Source organism: Prionailurus viverrinus, chromosome B2 (assembly GCF_022837055.1).
Source record: "Prionailurus viverrinus isolate Anna chromosome B2, UM_Priviv_1.0, whole genome shotgun sequence".
NCBI classification, from domain to species: Eukaryota; Metazoa; Chordata; class Mammalia; order Carnivora; family Felidae; genus Prionailurus; species Prionailurus viverrinus.
This window is the reverse complement of record NC_062565.1, coordinates 79,697,723-79,721,243: the sequence shown is the minus strand read 5'-3', so window position 1 is coordinate 79,721,243 and position 23,521 is coordinate 79,697,723. Positions and strand designations below refer to the sequence as shown.

Genomic DNA, 23,521 nt, shown 5'->3' with positions numbered 1-23,521 from the left:
AGGCCAGAGGGCTGCAGGGCAACCAGGACTTGAGAGGGATGGGTGCTCTCCACCCCTATCCATTTCCAGTTCTCAGATCTACATAGGTGTTCCTTTACTCCTTTGTGAGATGCCAGGGTGACAGAAGGTATCTCCCAGGTACAGAGGAATTCTCCAGTCTCATCCCCTTTGCCACGTGAAACCCAACCATAAAATAAAGTAACAGAGCCAGTTTATCCCATTCTTGTGCTTGGGTACTTAGGGTCAGTTGTTTTGTAGGAGCTCACCTGTATGTTGAGAGAGTAGCAATTAAATTGAGCCAAGTGTGGCAAAACAGTACATGGTACAAACGAAGTTAAAATTCCAAAAGCGCTCTCTGCTTGTGGCAGTTTCTTTATGTTATGGAGCACAGAACTGTGTAGCCATCAGAAAGACAGAGCAGCTAACGACCCCATTTGGGGCATTGTTAGACAGTTCTGTTGACACATGAATACATTTCATATGATTATCATAAAGCTATGGGCTGGAAATTGAGCAGCCATGGTGCTGCATTTCAGACTTACATTTATAATAAGCCGTAATAAAGTAAACATTCTAAACGGATGTAAGAGTAGGCATTACTTGTGATCACAAATGTGTGTTCAATTGAAGTGCTTTTGAAGCTCAATTTAACAAAGCAAACAAATTTCCTGGCATTATTAACATAATTGTTCTCACTGTTGGATTTTGATTTCTAAAAAGTTATTTAAGAAAAAAAGAAAAAAAAAACCCACCAAAAAGATATGTAACTAAGATTGAGCTACTTTTCCTTTTATCATGTCAGATTTTTTAAAAAGTCCCAGATGTTCAGTCTGCCTCTTCCCCTAACTTGCCCAACCATTGCCAACCTATTTAACTCTGAGTTCATGTTTCGTGATTAGTTTTGTTTAGTTGTGGCTTAGATTCAGCTGTTTGCTCTGCCATCAGTAGTCTGTGGAGTGGGGCTACACAGCATTTATCTGCTAGTAAAACTCCAGGCTGTGCAGTAGTTAAAACAGGGACTTCTCCCCCTCCCCTGCCCTGAGGACAGAAAAGGACTAGAATATCCCATTTAACACCACAGTGGGGGATGCATAACTATATGTAAATTTAGCACCAATTAGATGGTAGAATCTGAAGGACTGTTGTTCCTGGAATGTTCCAAAAGCAAAAATGGAAATCATAGTGGTAACATCTCAAGTGTAGTGGTAAGACAGAGCAGTGACAATTTGGAGCCTTTGGGCACGGCACAGTACCAGGAGGTGATCACTGTGTCTTCTGTGACAGCTGGCAGCTGGCAAACAAAGCAGATGATGTGTTCTCAGCTTGTAACTTTTCCATAGTGTTTTCCAATTTTGAATAAACCCCCAAAACAGAAATCCTTCCTGTATTGTCATTTGGCTAGAGCAGACCCTCATGTAGCAAGTGTGCTCCTGGCACAATAGTCCACCACAGTGGAAGCCGTGGGAGCTCAGGGTTGCGGGTATACTGGCCTGAAAGTGGGCAGAGGTGCACAGCATGGTGTTGGTAGGAGGAACACTCTTCAGAGACTCAAATGGTGATTTCTTTAAAGAAATTTTCTTTAATGTTTGTTTATTTTCGAGAGAGAGAGAGCGCGCGCACATGCGTGCAAGTGGAGGAGGGGCAGAGAGAGAGGGAGACACAGAATCCAAAGCAGGCTCCAGGCTCTGAGCTGTCAGCACAGAGCCCGATTCAGGGCTCGAACCCACAAACTACGAGATCGTGACCTGAGCCGGTCGGAAGTTTAACCGACTGAGCCACCCAGGTGCCCCCCAAATGGTGATTTCTGATAGTCACGGCGTTGAACTGACCTAGTCAAAATTAGAGGGAGACACACTGGTGTGAGAATATCCTATAAAAGTACTGGTGATTTAATAGCATTCCTGCCAACCATATGACCCGATACGTTATTTTGATTCTGCATCAAGATTGTGCCAGATACTTTTTTAGAGGAAAGATAAAAGCCACTGACCTTACTTATCTTCAGACTTAATTCCAAGTAGCTCAGCACTATAGCCCAGAAAATAATAGCTAACCACGGCTACCTTGTTCAGAATAGACTCTCTGAAGGCTTGATAAGAGCAGTTGAGTGGTAATGTCCAAAGCTGTAGGGTTTTCTTTGCCCATGAAATTTTGATTCTTGTTCTATATATCCACTAGGAGACATTCCAATTATCCTCACCAGGACGGGGTTAGAACAAAAGCCTAAGAGAGTGGGAGGGGGAAGGGGAGACTAAATGACAGATTTAATGTGGTTCCACATGTAATCCTCAGGAGTTGTGAATTGTGACAATTCTGATCTCTCAAAGGTTCAGCAGTCCGGTGCTTCTAAATGTAGAAATTTTTAGATAATAACCAGTGGTTTTGCGCATTTTATGTACGTGCGTAATTCTTTGCAGAGATCCTCCCCGCCCCCACCTCAAATTTGAAAATAAAAGCAGATAAACCAATTGCCAGGACCGAAAACACTGTTTTAAATCACTGAAGCCTACTAAAAATTTAAACAACTCTAATCATCACTGAAATCTTCCTTGGTTATGTATTACTCAACTGAAAAGCACTTTATCTTCATTTCACAGACCTGGCTTAGGACACTTGGAACGTCCTTTGTCTTCTCTCCACGTTTTTTCCCTTTCCACTTTTGAGATTTCTCTTACTTCATTCCTCCTGACTTCTTTCCAGACCTCTTTTCTCCAGACTGCTGTTAATTAACCCATGACACTTGAGGTTGGTGGGGTTTTTTTTTTTTTATCTGTTTTTGTCCCATGCAGTCTGAGTTTCTTATTTCTATTTTAGAAGATCACTACATTAAACTTAACATGACCTGCTGCTAGAGCTCATGTGTCTCCTTTAATTTTGTGGTGACTGCAAAGGATACTCCATTAACTCTTTGGTTTAGCTATTTAGTAATTTCTTGATTAGGAGTGAATAATAATAAAATTTTCCTTTCCTCTAGTATGTTGGATTTCCTTGATATTACTAAGACACAGTTTGATAAAGAGCTCTAGATCTAGGGGCGCCTGGGTGGCGCAGTCGGTTAAGCGTCCGACTTCAGCCAGGTCACGATCTCGCGGTCCGTGAGTTCGAGCCCCGCGTCGGGCTCTGGGCTGATGGCTCGGAGCCTGGAGCCTGTTTCCGATTCTGTGTCTCCCTCTCTCTCTGCCCCTCGCCCGTTAATGCTCTGTCTCTCTCTGTCCCAAAAATAAAAATAAAACGTTGAAAAAAAATTAAAAAAAAAAAAAAAAAGAGCTCTAGATCTAAACACAACCTTGAAAGAATTAATTAAAGACTCTGATCCTTAATGTCTTAATTATTATAAAAGAATAATGTATATAAGGAGACTTGCACAGTGCTGGCTACATAGTAGTTATTTAATAAATGTTAGTCCCTTCCCTTCCCTTCCCTTCCCTTCCCTTCCCTTCCCTTCCCTTCCCTTCCCTTCCCTTCCCTTTCCTATGAAGGAAAAATCTCAGTCAAAATTGAAAAAGTCAATAGCTCTGATGAAAATACAAACATTAAGTTATTTTTGCATACCAGTTACCAAAATAATGAATTTTCTATTTACTCCTAGTTTTATACTTCCTCAATGCATGAATGTTCACAAACATAAAGATACACTAATTAATAGAGATAATGGAGGATGCACTTTAGTATTTAAATATTGTAGAATAAAAGTGTTTGATTTGATGATCTTAAGTTTCCTATCAGGTCAGAAATACTGGATGTTATGAAAGGGGATTGTGATGTTTTGGAGAAAATAATTTTTCTCTTTTTAAAAAGTCCATTTATTTATTTTGAGAGAGAACAAGCAAGCAGGTGTAGGGGCAGAGAGAGAGAGAGAGAGAGAGAGAGAGAGAGAGAGAGAATATATCCCAACAGGCTCCACACTGTCAGCACAGAGCCCAATGCAGGGCTGTCTCACCAAAGGTGACATCATGACTTCAGCTTAACTGACTGAGCCACCCAGGCACCCCTGTTATAATCATTTTCAAACTTCCAACATCTTTTTAGTGGTTTTGGATTGCCTGATACATGGAGCTAATGAGGCAGATTTAAATAAATCTGTTGTGAATATCCTTCAAAGAGTACATAAAGACACAAAATAAAACCCTTGGATTCTAAGCAGTGTTACTATCTCTCTGAATTTGTGTAAAACCTTTGTCAGTAACTCCAGGATTTCTTTCTAAAAGAAGAAGAAATATAGTTGGTGAGAAAGCATATATAAAGATAGAATGCAGTGTGCATGGCAAGGAGTGAAAGAATGACTCTGAATGGCCGAGTGGACATAGCAAAGGCAGGTTACAGGTACTGTGGTCAGAATATCTCAGTGCAAATCTGCATTGACTTGAGGTACAAACTTGTAGGAAAGGAATCCTAGAAAGCTTTGTTTGTTCAGATGGGTCCTAGTTACCACAAAAGCGGTATCACTATACTAAGGTGTTGTGGGTACCTAAGCTAATGACTCAGGGATGTGTGGGTCTGTGGGTTTTGGTGCCCATTAGTGCTACTAGAGCAAGCTGGGTCATTTTAAAGGAAAGCATTTACTCTAGAAGGTGATCAAAAGGGAAGAACTTAAACATTTTTGTTGGTGTTCTAAATGGTAGGCAGACTAGGAAGGAAATTTTCATTTATTATTATAGCATTTTGGCTTATTGCCACACAGCGTGTAGATTCATGTGGAGGACAGTTCTCTTGAGGTCTGTACACCATGAAAAGAGCACAATTGAATAGCTGGGTTTAAATTGAGTTCAAGAAAAGAGATAAAGTTATATAAACCTAGCACGCATTGCTACAGGAATTAAAAAAATGAACATAGATTGGCTCCAAATTGTTAGCAAGTCCTTGGAAAGTATATGAAGGACTCACTGAAGTAAATTTGAACTATGCATTGACATCTTAACGATTGCCTCACTAAAACCTTGGATCTAGTATAATGTGAACTTTGTTAAGCGTGGATATTTAATGGTCATTAAAATAGTTTTGGTTTGGAGTTTGTTACTGCCAGAAGTGAATAGACCATTTATCAAATTCAATCTAACTAATATATCTTATGAATTATTTGCATTGGTTATGGGACAGATATCTTTAAAAAGAAGCAACATCAGATGAGTCTTTTATCGTACTTATAACTGTTTAGGAAGAAAAAAAGTGTTAGATGTGCATATTGCTTTTAGCCTTCTCCCCATGTTAATGGTAGATTTTAAAGCTTTCCTTGGTTCTGTATTGTTTTTATTATCCCAATCATGCACTGAATCCACGATCTGTTTATAATTCTCATCATGCTCGGTACTAAACAGGGAGCGATGCATCGTGTCACAAAGTTTGGCGCCCTGTTTAGTAAGCCATTACCATTACCTCACCTTACCTGGCAGAGCTGCTTGTTTTGTCCACATGACCTTTTCTTTTCACGAGTCATGCCCACAGAAAGGTCTTCAATCCACTAATGGCTTCTCATTTGGTCTAGAAACCAGACAAAAGCTTTGCAGCTGTGAGATGCGGTCCATTTTAAAATTAACCTATTGTAAATCCTTAATGATTGAGAAATTCTGCAATTTGCTATGATTTGTGGTTTGTGCTGCAACTAGAATAGCAAATAGCAGAGATGATGCAGGTCAGAATGGTGTGCATTTGGAGAAAGTGAAGGAAAAGAAACTTGTTAGACACTGTGCTCTGTTCAAGCCAATATGTTATGCCCTTCTGCCCTTCATCCGTCACACATCACTTTGTCTCTCACCCACAGACTCTCCCAAGTGGAATGTACTCCCTGGAAATAATTATTTAAATTACAGTTTATACACAAGAAGTGAAATTGTCCACAAGTGGAATCTATCTTTGCCTCCTTTAATATTTTTTCAGTGTAGAGCCTAGATTCTTAAGGATAAGGAGGGCACGTGTTTTTGACTCATAAAGACCTAGACTTTGAATTTTGCTACCAAAACAAATTAACTCTGTATCCTTATGCATATTACTTCAGTTTCTACCTCTGTAAGTCTTATTAGATACTTATACAGATTAACGGGCGCCCTGGGTGGCTCAGTTGGTTAAGCGTCTGACTTGATTGAGGCTCAGGTCATAATCTCATGGTTTGTGGGTTTGAGCCCTGCATCCGGCTCTGTACCAGCAGTGTGAAGTCTGCTTGGTCTTCCCTCTCCCTTGCTCTCTGCCCCTCCCCTGCTCATGTTCATTCTCTCTCTATCTCTCTCTCTGTCCAAAACAAATAAACTTAAAGGAAAAAGATACTTATACAGATTAAGTTAGATAATGTATTTGGAAACCTAGTAGGAATACAATGCATTTCTCTGTCACTTACTAGCTATGAGATCCTAATCAAATTACTCAATTCCTCTGTGCCTCTGCTTCTCTATCTAGAAAAATGGAGATAACTTCCTAGGGTTGTTATGAGGATTAAATAAATTAATCCATGTAAAGCACTTAGAACAGTACTCAGCACCTACTAAGTATTCAATAATTATTAACCACTCTGGTTGACAGATATTAAATAGATAATCAACAAAAATTGTATTTACAAGTAATGATAAATATTAGAAAGGTGTAGGGAGCTATAAGACAATTCATACAAGCTAGAAAGATAATTAGTGCTTTGTAATGAAGCCATTGGCAAAGGATGACACGATTGGATTTACTTTTTTTTTTATAGTATTTAAAATTTTTTTTTATTTTAGAGAGAGAGAGAGAGAGAGAGAGAGTGTGTGCAAGTGGGGGAGAGGGGCAGAGGGAGAGAGAGCGTGTGAGAGAGAGACAGAGACATGGGGCTCGATCCCATGACCCCGGGATCACGACCTGAGCCAAAATCAAGAGTCAGATGCTCAACCAGTTGAGCCACCCAGGCACCCCAGGTTTGCTTTTTTAAGAAACTGATATCGTTGTTTCTTTTTGTTTCAATTCACCTTTTAAAATTTAACATACAGTAAATTCACTCCTTTGGTGTATAGTTCTGTGAGTTCAGACAGATCCATACAGGTGTATAACCATAACTGGAATAAAAATACAGTAGTTCCCCCTTATCTGTGGTTTTGCTTTTTGTGGTTTCAAGTTATCTGCACAGTCAGCAGTGGTCAGGAAGCAGATGATCCTCCTTCAGACATACGGTATCATCCGAAGGTCAGTATTGGCCTAAGGTTAAGTCACAATGCCTACATCATTCACCTGACTTCATCTCATGTAAGCATTTTGTCATCTTTTGAGAGAGACTCACTCACATAACTTCTTTACAGTATATTGCTATAATTATTTTATTATTAGTTACTGTTGTTAATCTCTTACTCTACCTAATTTTAAAATTAAACTTTATCATAGATATGTATGTATAGGAAAAAACATAGAATATGTAGGTTCAGTACTATCTACATTTTCGGATATCTGTCTTGGAACACACCATTCACAAATAAGGGAGGGGGGACTACTGACAGCACAGTTTCATCACCTTTTCCCCAAATCCCATGGGATACCCCTGTGTAATCATCCACTCCTCCCACATTCAAACTCAGCAACCACTTATCTGTTTTCTGTTCCTATAATTTTGCCTTTTCTAGGATGTCATGTCTTAGCATACTGCATTTGAAATCCATCTTATGTTATTGCTTTTATCAATGGTTCTTATTGCTGAGTAGTATTCCTTCATATGGATATACCAAAATTTGTTTATCTCTTCAGCGGTTGAAGTGCATTTGAGTTGTTTCCAGTTTGGGATGACTATGAGTAAAACTACTATAAACATCTGTATTGAGGTTTTTCTGTGAATGTTTGCTTTTATTTCTCTTGAGTAAATACCTAGGAGTGAGGTTGCTGGTTCTTACGGTAGGTGTATGTTCAACTTTGTAAAGAAACTGCCAAAGTGTCTTCCTTCCAAAGTGGTTATACCATTTTGCATTCCCACCAGCAAAATGGTATAAGATTTCAGTGGCTTTACATTTCTGTCAGCACCTGATATTGTTCATATTTGTAAATTTTTTTTATTTTAGACCTTCTAATAGGTTTATAGTGGTATCTCACTGTGATTTCAATTTATGTTTTCCTAATGACTAATGATGTTTTGAGCATATTTTCATGTGCTTATTTGTCATTCCTATACCTTCTTTGGTGAAGTGTCTGTTCAGATTATTTGCCCATTTTTAAATTGTGGCTTGTTACTGAGTTTTAAGAGTTCTTTTTGTATTCTGAATGCAAATAATTTGTCAGATATGTGATTTGCAAATATTTTATCCTAATCTGTGTGTTACTTTTCATTCTCTTAGCAGTATCTTTAATAGAGCGTAAGTTTCGGGGCAGCTGGGTGGCTCAGTCTGTTAAGCATCCAACTTTAGCTCAGGTCATGATCTCATGGTTCGTGAGTTTGAGCCCCACATCAGGCTCTATGCCAACAGCTCAGAGCCTGGAGCCTACTTTGGATTCTGTGTCTGTCTCTCTATCCCTCCTCTGCTTGCACTCTCTGTGTCTCTCTCTCATTAAATAAAAAATAAACATTAAAAAATAAAAAAAAAAATAGAGCTTAAGTTTTAAAATTTAATCAACTTTTTGTTTTATGGATCATGTTTTTGGTGTTGTTTCTAAGAAATTTTGCTTAACCCTATGTCACAAAGGTTTTCTTCTGCGTTTTCTTTAAGAAGTTTTATAGTCTTAGGTTTCCTGTGTAGGTGTGTTTTCCATTTTGAGTTGATTTTTTGTAAAGCGAAATATTTAGGTTGAGGTGATTACTTGCTCATTTGGATATGCACATGGGTATGCAGTTGCTCCAGTGCCATTTGTTAAAAAGACTGTCCTTTCTTCCTTGTGTTGCCTTTGCAATTTTGTCAAATGTCAGTTGACCTTGTAATTATGGTTCTACTTTCGGACTCTATTCCACTCATCTGTGTGTCTCTCTGCTCACCAGTACCACATTGTCTTGATTACTATAGCTTGCCACTAAGTCTTGAAATCAGTATCATCCCTCCAACATTATTCTTTTTGTTTGGGCTGTTCTAGCTCCTTTGACTTTCCGTGTAAATTTTAGAGCAGGTTGTTGATATCTGTTAAAAAAAAAAAAATCCTGTTGGCATCTTCCTTGTGATTACATTGTCTATAGATCATTTTGGGAAGAACTGACATCTTAACAGTATTGAATCTTCCAATTTATGAGCATGGTGTATCTTTCCATTTGTTTCGGTCCTCCTTAATTTTTTTCTTTTATTAGTGTTTTATAATTGTCAGCATACAGATCTTACATATGTTTTTTTATTTACACTTAAGTACTTCATGTTTTTGAAAATTATTGTAAATGAGCCTTTAAATTTTACATTTATTATTTTTAATCTTTTTTCTTTTTTCTTTTATTTTTTTAATTTACAGCCAAGTTATCATATAGTGCAACAGTGATTTCAGGAATAGATTCCTTAATGCCCCTTACCCATTTAGCCCATCCCCCCTCCCACAAACCCTCCAGTAACCCTCCGTTTGTTCTCCATATTTAAGAGTCTCTTATGGTTTGTCCCCCTCCCTGTTTTTATATTATTTTTGCTTCCCTTCCCTTATGTTCATTTGTTTTGTATCTTACAGTCCTCATATGAGTGAAGTCATATATTTGTCTTTCTCTAATTTAGCTTAGCATAATACCCTCTAGTTCCATCCATGTAGTAGCAAATGGCAAGATTTCATTCCTTTTGATTGCCGAGTAATACTCCATTGTGTGTGTGTGTGTGTGTGTGTGTGTGTGTGTGTGTGTGTGTGTGTGTATACACACCACATCTTCTTTATCCATTCATCCATCGGTGGACATTTGGGCTCTTTCCATATTTTGGCTATTGTTGATAGTGCTGCCATAAACATTGGGGTGCATGTGCCCCTTCGAAATTAATTTATCCCTTGGATAAATACCTAGTAGTGCAATTGCTGGGTCATAGGGTAGTTCTATTTTTTATAAATTTTACATTTCTGACTGTTCATTGCTAAGACAGAGAAATACAGTTGGTTTTAGTGTATTAAACTTGTATTCTGCAATTTTGTTAAAGTTGCTTATTAGTTCTGGGAGCATCTTTGTAAATTCCTTCTATGTAAGTAATCATGTCTTCTGTGAATAGAGACGGTCTTATTTTTCCCTTTCCAACTTGTATGTCTTTTATTTGTATTTTAAGCAAGGGAATGACTTGATTGGATTTGCACTTTTCAAAGACCAATCGGGCTGCACTGTAAAGAATTGATAGGATGGGGAAAATGTGGATGAAGACACTATTGTAGGAATCTGAGAGACAGTGAGAGAGGGGACAAATGGACATGTGCAGAATATATTTTGGAGGTAGAATTGGTAGGCAGACCCTGGTAATGAATTGAATATGAGAGAAAAGGGCACCAAGGTTTCTGACATGAGGAACTGGGTGAATGGAGCTCCCACGTATAGAGATAGAGAAGCAGTTTTGGGGGACGATAAAAAGTTGAGTTTTGAACATGTCAGGTTTGGTAAGTCTAAGGGAATTTCAAATAAAGGTATCAAGTAGGCAACTGGACCCTCTATATATATGGTATGAAAGGGTATATATAGGGAATCACATAGAAGAGGAAGAGCTTGGGAAGGAGTCAGGCTACATGGAACCCTCTGTAAAGGCTTGTAGAGAACACTTTTTATTTTCAGTTCCTTCAGCATGCGAAGATCTTAAGATTTTTTTCACCTCAGACCTTTGGGCTTACTGGTAATCACTGCCTGAAATGTGTGACTCCCCTCTCCCTCCACCACTCCCATTTGTTTCCCTCTCTCTCTTTCTCCTGCTCTCCCTCTTCCTCCTTATTTCTATAAATTGGCTTCTCATCATATTCTAAGTCTCAAAATAAATATTATCTCCTCAAACTACCCCACAAAAATCAGATATCTTTCTCCCTGTATTAGCTTCTATTACATATCTGTTTTCTGCATAGCTCTTATCATAATTTGTAATTTTATACTTGATTGTTTACTAGACTATACATGCCAAAGGGCAGGGACTGTGTCTGTATCACTAGTCTACAACTCTGTTCCTGACACACCACTGCTCAATATTTGTCAGATGGTGGGAAGGATGGATTTACAGCACGTTGCCGTGGTTGAATTAGCTCCAGTTTCTTTGTGTTTGCATATGACTGACTTCTTACACTTACATATGCAGAGGTTTCTACACCCAATTTCAGCCAAATTCTGAGCAGGAAAATAACCTTATTTGTTTAATTCTACATTTATTGGCCACAGAGTGCCAGGCTTTGTAATAGCTGGTGGGGTGTGAAATGGCATTGTGGTATTGGACAGGGAGACCTGTATTTGAGACTTGGCTGTTCCATTTTCTAGATCTGTGACTTTGGGTGGGATGTCTACTCTAAGCTTTAGGCTTCACACCTGTCAAAGGGCAGTAATAATAATTCCTACCTCATAAGATTGTGGTGCAAATTAAATGAGATTATATGTATGGGCCACAAGTTTATAATGCTTAATACATACTAAGTGCTCAATGAATAAGTAGTTAAGATTCATTTATATAAAAATGAGGTCATACCATTCTAGAAATGGTTGATACTGCTTGACCAGTGGGGGGAGGGCACAAAGAAATCTTTCACTTTCTATACTTGTTCTTTACTGCCAGAAGCAGAAGTGCTGCTTTTAATGCCATGATGGCAAAGACTGGTAGTGGTATCACCTCCATGTTAGGCATCCAAAAATAGTACAAATGTTTATTCAGATGACAAACTTAGGATATTTAAGCCCTAACACCTTTAGTTTTGTTTGGGGAGAAGGAAGGAAAAGGTGGAAAGGAGGAACGAGGCAGAGAAAGACTAGAGATTGTACTAGGTTACTTTACCTAACCAGCCATCAGCAGTATATATTGGTTGATAATCTGAGGCTCGTGATTCTCTTGAATTCGGTAAACATTCTCTTTGAGTATCTACCCTGGACTGGGTACTGTGCTGACAGTGGGGAAATTAGTGGGGAATACATATATTTTTTAAAGTTTTTTTAAATTTGTTTAATTTTATTTTTGAGAGAGGGAGAGAGAGACAGCATGAGCAGGGAAGGGCCGGGGTGGGGGTGGGGTGGGGGTGGGGACAGAAGATCTGAAGTGGGCTCTGCGCTGAGAACAACAAGCCCGATGTGGGGCTCCAACTCACGAACCGCAGGATCATGACCTGAGCTGAAGTTGGATGCTCAACTGACTGAGCCACCCAGGTGTCCCAGGGAATACATATTTGAGTGATCTAGATCAAAACCAGTGAAATTAACGTGATAGAAATTCTCCTTCTCTACCATGAATCTATATTCTACACCTCAAGCAAAGTTGTTCACAACTCTGGTTCGTTTCCACTAAGTGCTAGATACAAGCTTACATGTAAGATTAGGGATTAGAATCTGGGAATGAATGAAATGAATGAAAAGGAATTAGGGCAGAGACTGTCAAACTTTCTTCATTCATTTTGCCTCATACACAGCATCTCTAAGCCAAAAGAAGTACCTAACACCTTCACTGATTGAGGGAATAGAGCCAAGCAATTTAAGAAGTATTTAGATTTTAACAATTTAGCACATGTTAAGGACTGTATAACTTCTCCATCCTTGGAGTCAGATTATACACCACCAACTTCATTTACTGTTCCACATTGATTTTTGTGGTACTTGGTTTTTATCACAATAACTGCCAAAAACTCAGCTTTGCAAAGGTATAATGTCATCTCAACGAATCTCCTACTGAAACTGTGAACTCCCTGCAACTAGTAGTTTGTATGATGTCCAACACATGCCACTGTTTCCCTAAAGATTTAAAATACCCCACAATGCCTCTGTGAGTTTGTGGCAGCACACCAGGATACCTCATTGCTTAGTTTGGGAACTGTGGTGTTATGGCCTTATTCCAAGACTTTGCTTTCTATAAATGTCTATCTTATTTTTCTGTACCTCTGCTTTAAAAACCAACTTGATGTTTATTACATTTTATGAAATAGTTTTTTAAGGAATTTTTCATTATTAAAAATTATGAGAGTTAAGCACATATAATACAGAAAGTTTGGAAAATACTGCATGACACAGGTTAAAAGTCATTCCTCATTCTACACTCCACCATGACCATGCCAACATGGTCATAATGTTTTTTTATCTGTATATTACATTTTGAGTAAGAACTATACTAACTCTGATATTATTAGAAGGTAGTAATCTGTAGTTTAGTGGCAATTCCATACCCTAGAGTTGTGACTTGTCAGTAGTGACCTTTACAGTAAATAAGACAGAATTTCTAGCTGCCTTTTTTTTATTGGCCACTTTCATTAATTGAACACCTGATTGGTGGCTTGAAGACCCACCATTCATGAGGGAGAGACTTCTGCTCTGTTTCCAACCTAGAAAATGCAAAGTGTGTTATTTATACAGAGTGGTGGTGGTAAGTGTAACATTTTTTTTAAGAGGGTAACTTGTCTAGTTTTTTAGTTTCTCCAGTAGTGGATGCATTTTCTAAAAGTAATATATCAAGACCCTACTATAATATAGTATTTCTAAAAGATTATCTAATAATTCAGATTTAAGCTATTTGTATTGTTCTGACACCACAAGGAAAACTTCATTTCTTTTTTTCTTTTAATTTTTTTAATGTTTGTTTATTTTTGAGAGAGAGAGAGAGAGAGAGAGAGAGAAAACAGAATGGGGGAGGGACAGAGAGAGGGAGACACAGAATCTGAAGCAGGCTCCTGTCTCTGAGCTGTCAACACAGAGCCCGACACAGGGCTTGAACCCACCTACCACCAGGTCATGACCTGAGCTGAAGTTGGATGCTTAACCAACTGAGCCACCCAGGTGCCCCAGAAAACTTCATTTCGAATTTGTTATTTTCTACACCTTTATAAGTACTAGAAATTAGAGTTACTTACATGAAAATAAGAGTTTTGTTTTATCTACTTAAGATATGTTTTTAAGATTTACCTTCGGTCATACTATAGAAATAGAACTTGAATTATCAAAGAGCAGAATTATAACTTTAAAAAGAAAAAAATGGTCAATTTAGCTCCAGAGAACAGTTCACAAAAGATGGGAGTGGAAACTATGCATGAAACATATATTCATCTTTGGAGTCTCATTGTCTCTCTCTCTGTCTCTCTCAATAATAATTTTAAATTCTGACCTGAACAGGTGGTAGCATTACTTTCTTAGCATAGCCTGGACTGTTGAGGAGTGATTTTGTTCTTCTAAATTCCTGGTAGAGGACCTCATGGCTGATTCTAGTGATGAGGCAGAGAAAAATACGAGATGAGCCTGGAGTACTATCTTGCATTGCCTGAAAGTAAAGTCTAAAAATAAATAAGTAAGTAAAAGTGGAAGCAAATTAAAAGGACACAGGAGCCAACCTGAGAGAGTTCCCAGTGCCAAAACTGGAACACTTTGACCAACCAAATAATTGACAGTAGTAGTTTTATTATAACCCAAAGACTAAAATAAATATCCATGAGTTCATAGTAATATACATAAACAAATAAATAAAGGAAGGGAGAGGGACAAGTTCCTTACAAAAAAAGTCCAGATAATAAATGTAGAAGGAATGGAGAAAAAAGAAAATTCCATGAGAACACCACAGGAATAATTGCTGTAGGCAAGATTCACAGATGAATGCTAAAATTAATGAGCAAAACTTGAAGGAGAAACAGGATACTTGTTCAGTCTTAAAATACCTCAAGAAACTTATTAATATCTATGGTGGTTTTAATAAACATCCACAACTTCTCTGACACTCTTCCTTCCATGAAGTGGAGCTTACTTCCCTTAGCATTGAGTGGGGCTGTTTGTTCACAGTGACTCATAACTAAGCAATAGTGCATGGAGAGGAGAAAACCAGTAGCTCTGCAGTAGTGAACCATGGCAGACACCATCTTAACAAGGTAGTCAGGGTTCACATCGCCAGGAGGAAGTTGTGTCAGTATCACATACCCCCACATATTACACAACGAGAAACACACTTCACCTCTTGGCGTTTGTCCCCAACTCCATAACCTTAGTCTAATCATGAGAAAACGTCAGAAAGTTCCAAATTGAGGAATGTTCTACAAAGTATCTGACTAGTACTTTTCAAAAGTATCAAGGACAGTCTGAGAAACTGTCACAGATCAGAGGAAACTAAGGAGACATGATAACTCCATGCAGTGTGGTTTCCTGGATGGGATTCTGGAGCAGAGGAAGACATTAGTGGAAAAACCGAAGCCTGAAGAGTCTGCAGTGGAGTTAATGGTGTTGTACCAATGTGAATTTCTTTGACTTGATAGATGAACCATGAGATATAAAATATGAACATTAGGGAAAGCTGGGTGACAGGAATACTGGAACTCTCTATACCGTCTACACAGCTTTTCTGTAAATCTAAAATTATTCCAAAATTCAACGTTAAAAATAGAACAACCCACTGATGGCTTCTCTAAGATATTTGTTAAAGTGTCTCCAGAGGTGTCTGGGTGGCTCAGTCAGTTGATCGTCTGACTCTTGATTTCGACTCAGATCATTATCTCACAGTTCATGAGATCGAGCCCTGTGTCGGGCTCTTTGCTGACAGCGTGGAGCCTCCTTGGGATTCTGTTGTATTTTCTCTCTCTCTCTCTCTCTCTCTCTCTCTCTCTCTCTCTCTGCCCCTCCCCTGCTAATGCACTCTGTCTCTCTCCGTCTGTCTCTCTCTGTCCTTCTCTCAAAATAAATAAACTTAAAAAAAAAAAAAAGTCTCCAGAGCAAATTAGTTCAGAGAAATCCCCCTCCCCCAAGCCTTTGTGCAGTCTCTTTATAAAAGAAATATGCACTCTTTTTTTTTTTAATTTTTTTTTTCAACGTTTATTTATTTTTGGGACAGAGAGAGACAGAACTTGAACGGGGGAGGGGCAGAGAGAGAGGGAGACACAGAATTGGAAACAGGCTCCAGGCTCTGAGCCATCAGCCCAGAGCCCGACGCGGGGCTCGAACTCCCGGACCGCGAGATCGTGACCTGGCTGAAGTCGGACGCTTAACCGACTGCGCCACCCAGGCGCCCCAGAAATATGCACTCTTGATAGCAAAACAACTCTCCCGAAACAGGGAAAGTAAGTTCTAGAGGTTTCATCCCACCACTAGAAATAGAAATGCAACTTTGCCTGCTCGGTGTAGGTCAGTTCAGCCAACACTGATGGTTTGCCTTTTGTGACTTGGTAGTGTAGGTTGCCCAGCACCTAGTTACAAAATGTATTCTGTAAAAAGAGTGCAGAGTGGAGCACCTGTGATTGTACCTGACTCTGTTGTGGGCTCTTTGTTCGGGGCTTACTGTTGAGCTGCTAATTTAAAATCTCCAGAGATCCAAGATCCAGTTTCATTGGACTGTCTTTCAATCCCATTATATTGGTAGATTCAAATAGTGTAAAAAGTGTGGTTCTCAATAAGATGGATACATGAACAAAATGTTTTACAATATAAAATACATAGTATATTGCTCTTTAAAAAAACAGTAAAATCTCATTAATCCAATGTAATTATGGGTACAGATATGAAATCTTGATTTATAAATATTTTGTTCTTATTAGCTCAAACTAGGGTAACACAGTTGATTATAGAAAGCCTGACAAGGTCTTGTTTTAGTAAATAATAATATGTAATTGGCTGAGGATGATTATTGTCATAGTAACAAATTAGAATTTGGATACTAAAATTAAACTTCTTCCCTGTATGGCAATCATTCTCTTGATCTGACCATTAGTGACAACTGTCTTTAGTTTGTGCACATATGAGAAGTATTATTTTTGTCAGTTAAATATATTTTACTACCTAACCCGATTGAGTACCTTGCAGTGTGTCTATCTTGGGAATACAACTGATGTGATCAATAAAGATAATGGATTATTCTTGAACATGGACATACATTTAGGTTAGTATAGTGGCAGGTGCCTGCATTTCTCAGAAAGCTGTTTCCCAGTTGTTGTTAATGCATGCCCAAATAGATACACAGATACTTAGTGATACTGCTTAATTGCTGTAGTCAGATTGAGCAACACATAATTTATAGCAGTTCTGAAACCAGGAACACCAGAATGATATGCTCTGTGATACAGACTTAGGACAATTGCTGGTCAGTGAAGTACAGGCGATACAAGCCTGTCTTTTGTGATACATGTGATATCATTTTCTTGACACCTGTTTTCAAAGTGTACCTTTCCATGTCACCCTGGTTTCTTTAGTGAATTTACTTAGAAAGTATGTTTTACTTTTTATTTTTTGAAGGCAGTATTTTAGTTCCTAATTTTATATTTATCGTAAGAATTTTACTGGTTGGCCACTATATGCCAGGTCCTTTCATTTATTATTCTTCCGGTGTCCCAGTAAATTAGGGACTCCTTGTCCATAATTTAGAAATTACAAAATGTAATTTAGACATTACAGAATGGAGATTCTGAAAGGTTTGGCGACTGTACCTCTGTTAGGCCCTACATTGTGATAAATGTGGTTACCTCGCTGAATGAGTTGCCTAGTACTTGGCTATAGATAACGTATCAAAAGTTAAAGGGGGTGGATCCTTAGGAAGAAAGGGAGGGGAATTGAGACTAGAATAATGAATATTTGAGAATAATTTTTAGCAAAAGTTTGCTATAAGTAGAACATCACTTTTTTGGGCAGGTCTGTTCCAGAGCCACTGAATGTATCTGTCCTATTGGATTTGTTGAAAATGCAAATAATCCAATCAAGTATGATACTCATTAAGGGAAAGGAATACAATCTGATAGTTTTTATGAAGACATGTACTGCCTAATCTCTGAGTTGAAAGGATCTTATAAAAATTTGCTTCCCTTCATATTCCTAGGTGGTATTGAATATGTGAGTAGAAAAAAAATGAGAGCATTTCAAATAATGCTAATGAAGTTTAAATGATTGCAATCTACCATATTGTGAGGAAAAGTTGTTAGCTGTGAAAGATGAAGACTGAATTAAAATATTACCATGACTGGCATTTGATTTGAAAACTGCAAAGATAAGCTTAGGTTCCTATTTATGAAAGCCATCTTCACAGCCTGATGAAATATCTTTTAAAAGGTTTTATAGTTACCATGGATACTTCTTAGCTTTGATAGAGTAAGTTGTAATTCATATTCAATCATCTGAGGTGAAGTAGCCAAAAAACCCACCAACCAAAATCTAAAGTGGCTTCCTCTGTATACTCATACTAGTTCAGAGATGGAAAGGGTAAATAAATAACCTGAGATTAGCGTTTGGGTTAGTTATCACTGCTTGAAAAGCAAAATATTTAGGATGCGCATTACCTGAATCTGATCCTAATGTTTACCTTTTATGGGTAACTTTTACTTTTAACTAGTAAAGGGAACTTCTTAGGTTTTGACAGGGGAATTTAGATGGTGAGACCCTTCTGAAAGCTGATGAACCCAAGCAGCATACGCAATTTCTGAAAGCCATAGGGACGCAGAAATATTGAAGGCCTTGGTCCCTATGGTAACATATTTGCATTTGGCCCAGAAGTGGCTGGTTTCTGCTTAGCCTCTTTTAATTGCTATATATTGACAGCCGTTTTCACAACTATTTATAAAATGTTGGATTAATGAGCATGTGTACAAGGGAGTGCACACCACATCCTTAGGCTTGATTAGACACTTGAGATGACAAAAAGCTCTGCGTGAAGAGTTACCGAGGTGTTTTTGGCATTCCCTAATGTGTCTGTCACATAGTGGAAGCAAAAAGCCTTTTAAATGATTTAAATATTTTCATCAATTCTCTTTTAAAACAGGTGACAAAAGAGCTAAAACAGTATGACAACAAAATTATAGAATGCAAATTCGAGAATAACAGCTGGGTCTTCATGAGACAGAGAACAGACAAAAGTTTTCCTAATGCCTACAACACTGCCATGGGTGAGTATGACAATCTACCAGTATTTGTTACGTTAAAAAAGAGAGAGGGAGAGAGAGCGTTAAGGTTTTGTAGTCAAAATGTGCTGTCTTTATTGATCTGTTTGATGGGGCAAATCCATAGGGTCATTCGGACCCTACCCTTGTGGCTGGGAAAGGGGTTGTGACTTTACTGGCTCCAGTTGGCTTGTAGGTTGTCCGAGGCCTGTGGGCTCACGCCCCTGCGCCCAGAAGAGAAGTGTAAAGGGCAGGATAATGGGCTGTATACAAGTTGAATTTGTTGAACAACAACAACAACAAAAGCCACGATAATTTCAGATCTATTCAAAACTATAAAAACCGTTGTTTGCCAGATGGTAAAAAGACAAAATTAGCAGGGGAAAATGTAATTTCCAGCTCCTAAAATAGCTTTACAAACAATGGAGAACAAAGTAAATGAAAACCATTAAAAAACAAAACAAAGCAAAACAAAAACCTCCTAAAACCTGCTCTGCTATCCTTCATAGTGTTCTTTGGGTACAACTTGAATGCTTTGCGAATTCAGAATAGTAAGTTTCTTTCACGGAGAACATCACAAAGTAATGAAGTTTACAAGCTAAACTAGTAGCAGTAGTTGCTCTGGACCGCGTTTTTAGTGAATTTGAAAAACATACATAAAAACCAAGATTGAAGGTTAATAGCATTGTGTGCTGTTAGACTGCTCAGTCAGTGATGTTGCTGATTATATGATAAGCTTATGAGAAAATACAGAAATTGCCAGTTTCAGTTTTGCAGTTTATGAAAAGTTACTATTGTACATTTAAAGGTTTTGTTGGAACTAGCATCTGTGTTCAGACAAGATGAGTTAATTTTGAAAATGGGAAAAATTAAGCCAGTGTCTTTTTTTCCAGAGCTAAATATGTAAATAGGATTTAAAGGACTGGTAGTAAATTTTGACCACATAAGAAGGGATGCCTCGTTTATTCGTAATGTTGTTGTAATACCTTACTTCCTCAAACAAGTTGTTAAAACAACAGAGTATGTATGATCTGCCAGCTACAGCGGAGCCTCCCTGTTCAGTGGAAATGGCGGCCGGTGCCATCGTGACAGGGAGGAGTTCTTTCTCAGAGGAGAGACTACACGTTTTCCGTAGAAGTTTGGTTGAATATAGACTAGAGTGTGATGCGCTGTGTGCTCCGTTCAAAACCTGAAGACGGTTTTGGAGCGAGGGACGGCCACAGTGAAGGCATGCTTATCATTCAGATACTTAACGTTTTGTTTTAAAATGAACAGTTCAAGAAAGAGTGGGCACCAGAAAAGCACCCATTTTAGGGGGCGGGGGAGGGAGGAGAATAGTTTAATGTGTGAATCGAGTCACCCAAATCCGTAAAATGCAAGTGTTTAGCATATTGGGATGCAAACCTTTCCCCTTTGGCATCCCCCTGTGGTGAGTCAGCTGCCTTAATTAACCCTCGCGTGAGACACGTGTCTCCCTTTGTCCACAGCTGTGTGCAACAGCATCTCCAACCCTGTCACCAAGGAGATGCTGTTTGAGTTCATCGACAGATGTGCGGCGGCTTCTCAAGGACAGAAGCGGAAGCATCATCTGGACCCTGACACAGAGCTCATGCCTCCACCGCCCCCCAAAAGACCTCGCCCTTTGACCTAAGACCCGCCTCTGACTTGAGGATTGAGAGGAAAAAAGAGTGAGAAAGAATGCTGTTGCCCCATTTTTGCAGCCAGAGAAATTCAAAAGCGAATGTGGCCTGATGCTGATACGCATTTGAATTTTTTGTAAAAAAAGAAAGAAAGAAAAGAAAGAAAGGTATTGTAGCCGGCCTGTAAATATTTGATGCATTTGTTTCCTCAGTGCTACGATACATCATGGACTTCACACAGTTTATTTATATCTGATAAACTCAGCCTTACCTTGTGGAATCTGAAGATTGAAATATCCAAAGGTTTAATTGAGATTGAAATCAATGCAAAAGAGGCCTTGTTTGTATATGGATAACTTTGACCTTTAATTTATAAAGTTAGTAATCTGGAACTGTGAGCGTATAAAACACTGTATTTTTTAGAAGTTGTATTTCAACTATGGTAAATTCTCCTTTTGAAACATCTAGGCAATGGCGTTAAACATTCTTGCTGTCGTTTATCATGGATTTCCTACATTTCTGAGATTGTTGTGTTCAAAAACAAATGACAAGGTTGTTAAGTATTATATATTATACTATGTTAAACAACTCAGTCTGGCTTATCTCATTTTAAGAAGTTTTTTTAGAAATGTAAAAGTAAAAAAGTAAAGCCCCATTTTTGTGAATTGCATCCTGTCTAAAGGAAGTATATTGAGTATTTTCATCTGTTTCTATTCTTTGAACTAAAATATCAGATATCCAATGTGTCCATTCTGGCAGTGGTTTTCAGTTACTTCATAGAACTTAGATGTATACCACCAGGTTCCTTTTATGTGTTGTTCTCCTGAGAGACCCTTTTCCTTCCTTCCTTCCTTCCTTCCTTCCTTCCTTCCTTCCTTCCTCCCTTTTTTTTGTTTTTTTAATGTCAGGGCTACTTCCGCTTTACCTCAGTGGTATCAGCACATTGTAAATTACATTAAAACACACAACTCACTGTGATGATGGGAATGATATCAAATACAGACGATGTTGTGTTCCCTCAAACAAAGCGGCAAAGGAAATGCCAGCTGACTCCTTTGATTAGAAGGTGATGTCAATGGAATAGAATGCTGTCACTAGAAAATGCTCTCCCACTGCTAGATAAATGCAGAGGCAAAGAGTAGACATCTGTAGAAACTAAACATCAAGGAAGCCAAGACATTTATTTTCAAAGCCAGAATTCTATCTGTGTTCTGTTCTCGGGATGCTATTTCTGTTGTACACCTGAATTTTAAAACATTTACTGGTAGATAATGGATTTAAAGAGCAGCTAATTGGTCATCTGCCATTGTTGAGAAGCCGTGTTCTGATTGGTTTGTGAAGGAACTCTCAGAATTTGCCTATTAGAGGCGAATATATTTATTTTTAGAGGTACAGGTTTTAAGTATATGTGTATTTAAAACAAATTTTCATGATCTGAATTTTATATATGATATGCATATATATGTAAGTATACGCAGCAGTGTATATTCTTCTACTAATACAATCAGACATGAAAAATCCAAATGAGTTACCCAGCTGACTGAATATCTGACAGGATTTCTATATGATATAGCACAGATTAACCAAAAATGTATTTATATTCAGCTGAGTTTTAATGTTTTTAAACAAAGTTTTCTCCTGTAGTGCTTTTCTATATGAAATACTAGGAGTCATGCTTGGGCTTTTTCCTTTATTCTTTCCAAGTTGTATAACATGTAGTGAATTTATCTAGAATGTCATTTTAGTATTTCATTCCTAGAGTGCTTTTGTGAGTTTGGGCACTAAAGGGATTAAAACACCTGACTGCCACAATGATTGTTGAAAGGGGGAAATTTGTAAGGTTCCATAGTGTCTTGTACAAAGTGGATCTGAAAAAATACCTATGCAACTCCAAACAGTCCGATGCCTGCTTCACCAGGGTCAGTGACTCTTTTCACACGCTATGTTGCTTTCTCCCGAGCCTGTATAAGTGCAGAGCCCTTTTGCAGATGTAAGAGCTAGCTTTTGCCAGTGATCTTTAATGGAGTTAAAATGTTTATGGTAATTGTAACCTTTTAAATGAGTTATGTGAAAAGAGCATCTCATTTTTAATACACCCAGATACTTTTTCCTTGCCTTTGTGCATTTTCTAAAACTTAATTTTCTTAATTTGTCCTTTCCTTTCGATTACAGTGAAGTATAATAGCCGGCCTAATAAGTAGATCCCATTTAGCCCCCGAACACACTGTCGTCTGCAGTATCATCAGAAGTCATCTAGAAAGTCAAGGGGGAGAATTGAGAGGCGGGAATTGGGACATCAGGAAGGAAAGAAACCCTTCCGTTCTCAGGCCACTTCACAGCAACTCTTTTCTGACACTGAAGTTTTGTAGACAAGAATAAGAAAACTTTGCTTTCTTGAGTTATCACATATAAAAGCTTTTGCTTTGTATTTGGAAAAGATGCGGATGACTCGACTGCCTGGATGGTTACATTTGCTTTCCATGAAATGCTCAGAAAACGTCAGGACATTCCTTCTCTAATTGTGTGTCAGTGCATATTGTAATAAAACCACTGAGTTAAAATAACAGTTTGGCTGGTGATGCCTTTGTGTCCCTCTATGTACCTAATGATTTTGTGTCCCTTTTATTGCTGGTGTTATCCTGCCTCTGTCAGCCATACCCGTCGTAATCCATCTGGTTTTGTTGCATTCTAGAATTAGCATAAAGACTTGGAAAATCCTCTATTCTTCTTCCTGAGAAACCAAGAAATTGGATTGACATGGAGGGTAGGGGAGCAGGGGAGAGCACATCTTTAAGTGATATTTATAGTACTTCTGTCCGTGTACCTCATCCTAGCACTCTATTATATGGGTAGATATCCTGTCACGTTATTTTGAACACATTTAATTCTTTCAGAATACTCAGCAGTAAATATTCTGAAATGATGAAGTAATGACCTGTCCATTTTTTTGTCGACTCTGTATTTTTGTACCATGGAATTTGCCATTTAAAATTTGTAAATGGATGCGGTTTTGAATT

General features: G+C 38.3%; 1 protein-coding gene across 1 annotated transcript in view; it reads left to right on the top strand.

The window, feature by feature from the left end:
- RNGTT (RNA guanylyltransferase and 5'-phosphatase) overlaps positions 1-23,070 on the top strand; it is a 315,799-nt gene extending 292,729 nt beyond the window's left edge. Inside the window, exons 15-16 of the mRNA XM_047858895.1 lie at positions 18,747-18,870; positions 20,352-23,070. Of these exons, the coding sequence (XP_047714851.1) occupies positions 18,747-18,870; positions 20,352-20,515 (288 nt within the window). The 3' untranslated portion in view covers positions 20,516-23,070. The remainder of the gene's footprint in view (positions 1-18,746; positions 18,871-20,351) is intronic.
- Positions 23,071-23,521: the final 451 nt, after the last annotated feature.